Raw genomic sequence first — 11,810 nt, 5'->3', positions numbered from 1 at the left:
GTGTGTGTGTGTGTGTGTGTGTGTATGTATGTATAAAGGTGTTTTAAATCCTTCCCACACTCTTGCAATATTCTAAAGAATGTTTCTAAACTCTAAACGCTCTAAAAGAGCACAGAATGTCATGATTTCAGCTACCCCTTGCCTCCCCTGCTCTTTGCCACCTGAAAGCGCTCTTGGTCACACTCCTCCGCTCTGCACACTGAACAGCTCAGCTACAGCAGGAAGTTTATCCTGCAGCAGTATGGGCTGCACAAAGCTGCAGTAAGTGCGAAATAATTTAAAATAATTTATTTTAAATTAAAAATGCCATGCAGATTGTTCAGCTCATCCATCAATCAGCCAATTGTGTCATGTCCAATCTTATTTTGAAAAACTGCGATAGAACGAGTTCACGATAAACAAACAGCCAAGTAGCAAGGGACTACTCTGTAACACTCTGCTGTTGTGACATACAACAGTAGAAGGAGATTTTATATACTATATAACTCACTCATTTAAAGCCAACCATGAGAACTGACCTGCTGTTTGAGCATTAATCTTCAGCTTTAGGTTGTTGACAACAGGTAGAGTTGGAATGTTCTTAATGAGAAAGGGCAGGAGGACATGCTGTCTTAGGGAAACATCAAACACTTTGGTTGCCAAATTAAGAAGCATTTGGTCCTGGGGACTTCTCACTGGGTTCTGCTTACTAACCTTGAAATAGTTGATAAAAAATTGAAAACATATGTAAATCATGCTTTAAGGTTTGTGGTTGTGAAGTGAAAACATGTGAAAAACATACTGATAGGATTTGTGAAAGACATCAGTGTAACTAACTCCAGTGTGGAACCCTAAAAGCCAACTACACCTTCAGAGCAGGCCAATGAATTTAGTACATATGAAATGTTACATTAAAATTGTTATTCAATTTCTAATTAATATACATACTCCTCCTTGATTCGCCACCTTATCAAGGTGGAGGAGTTTGAGCAACTGAATGATCCTAGGAGCTATACTGTCAGGGGCGATTGTAATTGCCCCTGGTAGAGTCTCCCAAGGCAGATTGGTTCTAGGTGACAGGCCAGACAAAGAGTGATTCCAAAGACTTTTTATGGACAAACAACAACAAGGAGCTCAGTGTCCCTTCTCTGGACGTGGGTTACCAGGACCCCACCCTGGAGCCAGGCTTGGGGAGGGGCTTGTCTGTGAGCACCTGGTGACCGGGTCTCTACCCATGGGGCCCAATTGAATTCAGCCTGAAGGAGCAACATTGGGTTGACTTCCTGTGGGCCCACTATCTGCAGGAGGGGCCATACAAGTCGGATGCATGGTCCCATGGGCAGTGGCTGAAGACGGGGTCTTGGCACTCTGACCCTGACTTACTAAAGCTGGCTCTTGGGACATGGAACGTAACCTTTCTGGCAAGGAAGGAGCCTGAGCTTGTGCGTGAGGTTGAGAGGTACTGACTAGATATATCCTGATGCATGCTCAATAATCCAGGTAGAAAAATCTAAAAAAGTTAAATCTGGTCCTCTGGACATTCAAAAAAACAAAACAAAACAACAACAAAAAATAGAAACGTTTCGTCTTTCATCCGAAAGACTTCTTCAGTCTGAGGTGCTGTATTCAGCTCAGTCTTACGAATACAGTGCCTTGCGCAAGTATTCGGCCCCCTTGAACTTTTCAACCTTTTGCCACATTTCAGGCTTCAAGCTTAAAGATGTAAAATTTCAATTTTTTGTGAAGAATCAACAACAATTGGGACACAATCATGAAGTGGAATGAAATTTATTGGATGTGTCAAACTTTTTTAACAAATAAAAAACTGAAAAGTTGGGCGTGCAATATTATTTGGCCCCTTTACTTTCAGTGCAGCAAACTCACTCCAGAAGTTCAGTGAGGATCTATGAATGATCCAATGTTGTCCCAAATGACTGATGATGATAAATAGAATCCACCTGTGTGTAATCAAGTCTCCGTATAAATGCACCTGCTCTGTGATAGTCTCAGGGTTCTGTTCAAAGCGCAGAGAGCATCATGAAGACCAAGGAACACACCAGGCAGGTCTGAGATACTGTTGTGGAGACGTTTAAAGCCGGATTTTGATAGAAAAAGATTTCCCAAGCTTTAAACATCCCAAGGAGCACTGTGCAAGCAATCATATTGAAATGGAAGGAGTATCAGACCACTGCAAATCTAACAAGACCCGGCCGTCCCTCTAAACTTTCATCTCCAACAAGGAGAAGATTGATCAGAGATGCAGCCAAGAGACCCATGATCAGTCTGGATGAACTGCAGAGATCTACAGCTGAGGTGGGAAAGTCTGTCCATAGGACAAAAATCAGTTGTACACTGCACAAATCTGGCCTTTATGGAAGAGTGGCAAGAAGAAAGCCATTTCTCAAAGATATCCATAAAAAGTGTTGTTTAAAGTTTGCCACAAGCACCTGGGAGACTCACCAAACATGTGGAAGAAGGTGCTCTGGTCAGATGAAACCAAAATCAAACTGTTTGTCCACAATGCAAAATGATATGTTTGGCGTAAAAGCAACACAGCTCATCACCCTGAACACACCATCCACACTGTCAAACATGGTGGTGGCAGCATCATGGTTTGGGCCTGCTTGTTGTCAGCAGGGACAGGGAAGATGGTCAGAATTGATGGGAAGATGGATGGGGCCAAATACAGGACCATTCTGGAAGAAAACCTGTTTGAGTCTGCAAGAGACCTGAGACTGGGACGGAGATTTATCTTCCAACAAGACAATGATCCAAAACATAAAGCCAACTCTACAATGGAATGGTTCACAAATAAATGTATCCAGGTGTTGGAATGGCCAAGTCAAAGTCCAGACCTGAATCCAATCAAGAATCTGTGGAAAGAGCTGAAGACTGCTGTTCACAAACGCTCTCCATCCAACCTCACTGAGCTCGAGCTGTTTTACAAGAAAGAATGGGCAAGAATTTCAGTCTCTCGATGTGCAAAACTGATAGAGACATAACCCAAGAGACTTGCAGCTGTAATTGCAGCAAAAGGCGGCGCTACAAAGTATTAACGCAAGGGGACCGAATAATATTGCATGCCCCACTTTTCAGTTTTTTATTTGTTAAAAAAGTTTGACACATCCAATAAATTTCATTCCACTTCTCGATTGTGTCCCACTTGTTGTTGATTCTTCACAAAAAACTGAAAATTTCTATCTTTATTTTTGAAGCCTGAAATGTGGCAAAAGGTTGAAAAGTTCAAGGGGGCACTGTAGCACCTTCTCAGAGTGGATCAACCAGTTTTGCTGCTGACAACCAAAACCAGCTGCTCACATGATCAAGAAGGACCATCAGCCTAACGATGGATCATTAGCACACTGATGGCTGTTTACTGTTCACAGAGGGCTGAGTGATACTAGCAATCACAGCATTGTAAGAGGGGGACAGTTGAACACGGAGGCCTCCACCCCTGTTTAATGATGGACAATTTCTTTTCACAAAGATGGCCTCCTTTACTCCTTTCTCAAACCATCGTTTCTCTCTATCCAGGATGTGAATATCTTCATCCCTGAAAGAGTGACCGCTGGCCTGGAGATGAGCATAGACCGCAGAGTCCTGGCCTGATGTTGTTGCTCTTCTGTGCTGGGCCATCCTTTTGGCCCGTGGTTGTTTAGTTTCCCCGATGTAAGACTGATCACAGCCCTCCTGACACTGAAAAGCATACACAACATTACTCTGTTTGTGCCGGGGGACTGGATCTTTGGGATGAACCAATCTTTGCCATAATGTATTTTGGGGTTTAAAAGCCACTGGGACATTGTGTTTAGAAAATAAACGTCTCAGTTTCTCTGATACTCCCTCAACATATGGAATGACCACTGGTCTGGGTTCCTCCTTTTAACCCGATAGCTGACTAGAGTCCTGTTTGGGTTTCTTCTCTGCTTTCAGGAAGGCCCAGTTAGGATATCCACATTGCTCTAGAGCCTGTCTTGTGTGGGATTTCTCCTTCTGCCTGGCTCGTGAGTTAGTGGGGACGCTGTCTGCTCTGTGGTACAGAGTCCTGATGACTCCTAACGTGTGCTCCAAAGGGTGATGGGAGCTGGTTTTGGTTGTCAGCAGCAAAACTGTAAGGAACTCTCGTGAGGGTTTGGACCAAGATCACAACACAACAGAATGACAATAAATAATAATGTGTTTATTGTTTCAAGGGAGGAAGTGACAGCCGGTCCTGGTGCCGGTCTGGGTTCTGGTTCGGGTTCTGGTGTCGGTTGGATAGCAGGAACAGTTCTATGAAGTAGAGAACGGTTAGTGGTCGTGCTGATTACCAGAACGTGGAGAACAGTCAACAAGGAAAAACCACTAACCGTCTCGGATGATCTCAAGGGTCCTGAAGGGTTGAAGTGTTCAGATCTGCAGCTGCTGGAAGGGCTGAGTCCGGTGAAGGACGACAGTCGGCCGCAGCTGTCTGTGTGGCCAGAGTCCGTGATCCAAAAGGGGTGGTCAGGCTTTCCAAAGTCCAGTAACATGAAGCAGATGTCAGGCAGTACCAGAGGAGCAGGCAGATCGGTGGTCGTGCAGGCGTGGGTCGGTACCAAGAGCAGATGCAGAAACAAATCCAAAAGGGAAATCCAAAGAGACGTGGTCGAGGCAGGCGGAGGGTCAAGGAACCAAGAGATCAGGCCAAACAAGAAGGGGAGAACAACCAGAAAGAGGGACAGGTAACGTGGTGGGCAAGACAAGGAGCGAGGACTTGAACAGGGACAAGAGAGGGGAACAAGGACTACTTACTAACTACAAAGAGTGTTCAACTATCGGGCACCGAAGAGTTGACAGGGTGCTGCTTATAAAGGGTGGAGAGAAACAGGTGCAGCCAGTCTGAGATAATCAGGCCAGCTGACTGCAGTGCAGACAATTAGTGCAGTCAGCCTTCACCAACATGCAGAGTGGATAGACTGGTTCTCCACATACACACACATGAGAACCAGGTAGAAGTAGATAAGGAGTGAAGAGGAAAAAACCAGAACAGGACTGAGAAACCAGAACTAGTGAACAGAGTGATAAAGATCTAAACACAGGGACGTGATTCATGACAAAAACTGGTTGATCCACTCTGAGAAGGTTCTATTTATAAGACTGAGCCGAATACAGCACCTCAGACTGAGAAATTCTTTCGGATGAAAGACGAAACGTTTCTACTTTTTTGTTTTGTTTTGTTTTTGAATGTCCAGAGGACCAGATTGAACTTTTTTAGATTTTTCTACCTGGATTATTGAGCATGCATCAGGATATTTTGAACCACTTTTGCCAGGATTGCCTCAAACTAGTTAGAGAGTTTGAGAAAACAGCAAGGAAGAGGGCAGACTACAGGAACCACTTGAGATTCAACCTCAGATGTCGACAAAGTGGCATCATTCCCAAGAGCCTGGAACTAAAATGTTTGGTCAGCAGGCACCGAGCAAGCAAGATCCTTCAGAAGGCACAGACCCAGCTGCTGAACGGGCGAGACAGACCAATTTTACCATTGAGGCCTTGAAGGCCAAAGAAGAGCACATTAAACAAAAACTAACAATGTGCCTAGATCAGACCACATTTCAGCAAGTGATGGACTGTACAGATCAGTCATGCTTAGCACAGCATGTCAAGTCCAATACTCGACAACAAAACAAGTTCAACTTATTAATAACTCATCAACATCAGCACAGTTCCAATAACAACGCATTCAGTGTAAGACAACACTTCAGTAGACAATTACATGCCAGGGAGACAGAAAAATGGGTGAAGAATTTATCTGACAGACAGCTCAACCAGCCGGAGACAGAGATTCTTGCCAGGGGACTGATCTTTGCGGTTGCACAAAGTAGAATTCCTCTGGTGGAGATGATCACAGCCACAGAATCAGCCATTCGCAACAACAAAATTAAAGAGGGTGAAGCACTTGGCACCAGGACACCATAGGTCATAGATTGATGATTGTCTTTGTAGGTGTGTCATCTGATTTGGGGCCCTGTTTTGCATATCTGGGTGAAGAGAGGAGCTGAACTGTCAACTGATCACCACCTGGTAGTGAGTTGGATCAGATGGCAGGGGAAGATGCCAGACAGTATTGAGGCTTTGCCTGCCTTGCAGAAGAATCCATCAGAAAGACTGGTTAACGCTGATGTAAAAACCCTGGCAAAAGTCCTTGCAAAATGACTAGAGCAGGCAGTCCCCACTATTGTTCCACCTGACCAAACAGAGTTTGTTAAAAACCGTTAGGCTTTCTTCAATGTTAGGCGACTGCTTGGTGTGTTTTATTCCTAGCCCACCCGAACGTACATGTGACAAAGTCACATTCTGTCATTAGATGCGGAGAAATCATTTGACCGGGTGGAGTGGGATCATCTCTTTGAGACCTTAAAGTTATTTAAATTTGGTCCCTAATTCATATCATGGGTGAGGTTGATTTATACCTCCCCAATGGCGGCAGTCCACACTAACTGTAGCATTGTGTGTTCAGTTTGTCCCTGCTAGTTTTTCTGTTTAGTGTTAGGTTGGCATTTATGTTTTAGTTGTTGTCAGTGACTGTTTAAAAATTACACAGTAAGTCATATGCATATGATAATGATGATGTATAAAACTGGTGGAAGCACTACCCAGCATGTACTTGGATAGTGAAACTAAAAATTAAGTTATGAAAGCAGCCCGCAGCTCAACTTCTTCAGTGTCATCATGTTACAAGTTGTTACGAGATGACTGAGACTTAACTCTTGTAGTCACTGTTCGTCACTGCCTAACTCCCATGTCTCAGTTGATCACAAAATAAGAACAATTTCAATAAATATCCATTCACTGCCACTTGCTATTCTGTTTTACTCTCAGTTGCAAACTATTTTACAGTGTCAAGTTTTTATTTGTTTTGCCGTTGTTTTGGTAATGACGAACTATATGAATTTTATAGATCAACAATCTTAAAAAAAAACATTAAAAAAGCATCATGTTACCCACCTGTGGCATGCATGACTTCAAGATGTCAGTGAGAATGGATAAAATCTGTGTATAGGAGATGCTGTCATAAGCTTTCATACTCAAGAAGTAGCCACACTCCATTTCCAGTTTTTTAAAATGGTCCTCATCTTGCTTGGTAAGTTTGCTGCTTTCAAAAACATGACCAGCAAATCGATGCAGAAGATGACGGAAGTGGAAGTCATTAGCTTGACTTGGCTCAGGAGCTTTAAAAACACCATTGCTAATGGTTTCCTTCATCACGCTCAAGCCCATTTTGTTTAAGATCTTGTTTCCTGAAACACAGTAAAAGTCAAATCAAATTTATTTGTATAGCACATTTTTTTCTCTCTGTACTCCGGTGAAATCACACGTGTTTCCTTGCGCTCCATAACCCCCCCCCGCTTTCCTGCTTACGCTCTTTCGTCCTGTGAACCCTTAAAGAGCCTCTTTTTTAATGCATACCTCCTAAGGAGTCAGGGTAAGGAGGACCCTTTTACCTCGACGGAAACAAATTGGATTCATGATGACAACTGGTTATTTTGCTGTTTGGCTGGTGAATTCTGGATTGTCTACAAATTTGTGTGGATGTGTCGAAAATTGACAGCGCTCAGACTGAATTATGTGCAGTTGCGTCAGAGAGCTGGAGCAGCTGTTATCAGGAATGTGGACTCTATAGCAACACACATGAAGGTGGAAATAATCTTGGCGAAAGCTGCGAGCTTGGCTTTCGGCGTAAGGAATCAATTCGGCTGTTTGGAGTTCCATTAGAGTAATTTATACCAGCGAGACTTTAAAAGGCAGAAACAGCAATTTAAGAGTTCTGCCTGACCCAAACTGTGCCCTTGACGATGGACTTATCTCAACTCCTCCTGGAATGTTTAGAAAAAACAAAGATGCTTTGTCTGTCTCCTCACCACTCCTTTCCCCAAGGCCGTGACATGTGACGGAACCTCACCCGAGCTGATGATGAATAAAACCTCTTATCTGGACAATGGCTGAGAGGGCGGGCTTTGGACTATGCTACGACTTTCCCTTAAAAATTCAATGTCTTCACCGGCCTATATGTAAATGTATAACATCTATTTATGTTGCTTTGCTGTGGTAGGTTTTTTTGATGCCTCAAATCGTTCCCTGTCTAGGACAAGGTGTGAGAGATCTTTTGTTTAATACCATCTCTCCTCATGTTTTCTTCCCTTTTCTCATCTAAGCAAAATATTACTCTGAATAAGAAAAACGAGGGCCGCGCTTTCATAGTAGCAGCTTCGCGCACTCTGCCCATCTTTCGGACGACTGTAAGTGCATGTTCTCGTTGTATCTCGGTGCAATGATAATAAAGTTTATTCTGATGCTAATTCTGATTTTAAACTGGAACTGTTACCAAGGTGCATTAACAAAAGAGACACATACATGGGGAGACTAAGCTGCAGCACTTGAGCAACGCCACCTTTTTAAATAAGGAAAGTGACAACATGAGGAAAGTGGACATTAGAAACAACCTCAGCACAAAAAGCAACATAAATAGACATGACATATACATTTATGCATAGGGAACAACAAAGGTGGTGAGTAGTCCATCGACACTCCAGAAAGTTCCAACGTTCTGATAAGATGGTAGAGTGGCTATCAGCATCACAATTTTGATAAGGTCACAGATGTCCTCTTAGCTTAGGCAGAAGTTTCTAGTTTACAAATCCTCAAGGAGCAATTTCAGATAAGCTTAAAAACACACTTCTATTCCCTGGCTTTCAGCACTGTGTGATCTGTGCTGAGTCTGTGTGCATCACGCTGTGTTAGTCATGTTGCGGTTGTTGTTGTTATCCATTATTGTTTTTGTCGGTTTCTACTTTTTGGTGTCCTGTTATGTAATCTGTTGCTATGTGCTTGTTCTGTTTGTCCCTGTACAGCACTTTGCTGTGCTTTGTCACTGTTTAAAGTGCTTTATAAATAAATTGGTATGGTATGGTATGGTATAAGTTGGCCTGTCCAAGGCCAGCGGGGAGGCCAAATTCAGATAAACAACAGTTGTTTGGGCCGTCAGACTCTGATTTCTGTCTGCCTTCAAGTTCTGCTGGTACACTCAATGGCAAATCCAAACAGCCAAATTTATGGAAATTCCACCCGGTTCATGCTCAATTAGCTTTCTCCAAGACTGAAACCTTCATGCCAGTGAGTTCCAGGAGCCGCAAGTGATCTTCAATTCTCATAAATCACGCCCAGCTTGCGGTTTAGCTTGTTAAGCATATGAATCTGAGAGTTCGAGGCACAATTAATCCTTCACATAAGGCTGGCAGCTTTACCATGGCCTAACTGCTGCCAATGTCTTCCTAATTTGTCAATATCCTAGGTATCTGCCAATTCCAAAAAGCAGCAACCCTGTTATCATAAATCCAATAATGTACACATCTTCTGCATCCTCCACAAACAGCACAGATAGGCACATCATATTCCACTCATTCCAGGAATCAATAAACTGCTTTTCAATTGATCAGGACAGTCATACTTTATTCATGAAAATACAGTTACAGTTATCCAAATAGATTATTTAATATGTTCGTCTCCACACAGTAACAGAAGACGTTCTCATTTGTTAGGACTTCAGTGTCAGCAGAGAAGGCTGAAGTCAGAATTTCACCTATATGATTTTGCTTAATAATTGACAGGAAAATTGGGACCAAAACACAGGAAAAAGGACTTTGGGAAGGCCTTGCAAGGATTTTAAAGTTTGTATTTATTTTATTTACATATTTATTTTTACCATGTTAGATTTGTGATGCATCCAATTGCAAACTGCAAATTAAAAATCAACAGACATTTTAGACGCTCTAAAAATGAAGGTTGAATATCAAATTTAGGTTTACAGTACATTGTTAGTTTCCAATATTAAAGTTGTGTTTTGGTTTCATTACATTATGAAATTTTACAGAAACAATAAATTATGTGGGTTACCATTAAATTTCAGCCTGAATCATTGAAATCACACATACTTGAATGAAATAGGTTGGTGAGCCTTCGGGGTAATGTTGGAACAGAAATGGGTGGACTTATTCAGGTTTGGTGTTCCGATGGGTTATCCCTGTTGGTTTTTCTGTTTAGTGTTGGATTGGTATTTAGAGTGGTGCTTGAAAGTTTGTGAGCGCTTTAGAATTGTCCATATTTCTGCATGAATATGACCTAAAACATCATCAGATTTTCAAACATCTTAAAAGTAGATAAAGAGAAGCCAGTTAAACAAATGAGACAAAAATATTGTACATGGCGATTTATTTCCATCCATTATCTTTACCCACTTCTTCCTTTTAGGGTTGTGGGTGTCACTGGTGCCCATGTCCAGCCATCTCTGTGCGAAAGGCGGGGGACACACTGGACAGGTTGCAAGTCCATCACAGAGACACATAGAGACAAACAACCATTCACTCTCTCACTCACACCAAGAGACAATTTAGAGTTACCAATCAGCCCAACATACATGTTTTTAGTCTGTGGGAGGAAACTGGAGTATCCGGAGAAAAGCCACGCATGCACAAAGATAACATGCAAACTCCACCCAGGAAGGCCCCCCGGCTGGGACTTTGGCCAGGACAATCTGCTCTCTAAGAGGCAGCAGCTCTACCAACTGTGCCGCCGTGCTGCCCTATTTATTGAGGAAAACGATCCAATATTACATATTTGTGAGTGGTAAAAATATGTCATCCTTTGCTTTCAGTACCTGGTGTGACCCCCCTGTGCAGCAATAACTGCAACTAAATGTTTCTGGTAACTGATGATCAGTCCTACACACTGGCTTGGAGGAATTTTAGCCCATTCCTCCGTACAGATCAACTTCAACTCTGGGATGTTGGTGGTTTCCTCACACTAACTGCTCTCTTAAGGTTCTTTCACAACATTTGGATTGGATTATGGTCCGGACTTTGACTTGGCCATTCCAAAACATGAACTTCATTCTTCTTGAACCATTCTTTGATAGAACGACTTGTGTGCTTAGGGTCATTGTCTTGCTACTGTACATGACCCACCTTCTCTTAAGATTCAGTTCATGGACAGATGTTCTGACATTTTCCTTTTCTCTGATATAATTCAGAATTCATTGTTCCATCAATGATGGAAAACTGTCCTGGTCCATATGCAGCAAAATAGACACAAACCATGATACTACCACCACCATATTTCACAAATGGGATAAGGTTCTTTTGCAGGAATGCAGAGTTCTCCTTTCTTCAAACATATCAAATTTCATTTAAACCAAAAAGTTTTGTTTTGTTCTCATCCGTCCACAAAACATTCTTACAACAGCCTTCTGGTTTGTCCACATGATCTTTATCAAACTGCAGATGAGCAGCAATGTTCTTTTTGGAGAGCAGTGTTTTCCTCCTTCAACCCTGCCATACACACCATCGTTGTTCAGTGTTCTCCTGATGGTGGACTCATGAACATTGCCTTTAATGTGAGAGAGACCTTCAGTTGTTAAAAGTTACTCTGGAGTCCTTTGTGACCTTGCCCACTATTCCACACTTGCTCTTAGAGTGATCTTTGTTGGTTGACCACTCCTGGGGAAGGTAACAAGGGTCTTGAATTTCGTCCATTTGCCCACAACCTGTGTGACTATGGATTGGTGGAGTCCAAACTCTTTACAGATGTTTTATAACCTTTTCCAGCCTGATGAGCATCAACAACTCTTTTTCTGAGCTCCTCAGAAACCTCCTTTGTTCCTGCTGTGATCCACTTCCACAAACATGTTGTGAAGATCAGACTTTGATAGATCCTGTTCTTTAAATCAAACAGGGTGCCTACTCACACCTGATCATCATACTGTAGTGAACTTAATCTGAGGTCAAGACTAAGCCTAAGGTCAAAACTCTTGACCT

General features: G+C 42.5%; 1 protein-coding gene across 1 annotated transcript in view; it reads right to left on the bottom strand.

Annotated features, from left to right (window-relative positions):
- LOC119410539 (TRPM8 channel-associated factor homolog) overlaps positions 1–11,810 on the bottom strand; it is a 46,913-nt gene that overhangs the window by 23,366 nt on the left and 11,737 nt on the right. The window contains 2 exon segments of the mRNA XM_037677421.1: positions 519–693; positions 6,949–7,241. Of these exon segments, the coding sequence (XP_037533349.1) occupies positions 519–693; positions 6,949–7,241 (468 nt within the window).

This window comes from Nematolebias whitei, chromosome 6 (assembly GCF_014905685.2).
Source record: "Nematolebias whitei isolate Nwh7 chromosome 6, NemWhi1, whole genome shotgun sequence".
In the NCBI taxonomy this organism is placed as follows: Eukaryota; Metazoa; Chordata; class Actinopteri; order Cyprinodontiformes; family Rivulidae; genus Nematolebias; species Nematolebias whitei.
The sequence above is the reverse complement of the archived record's forward strand: the minus strand, read 5'-3'. Positions and strand labels throughout refer to the sequence as shown.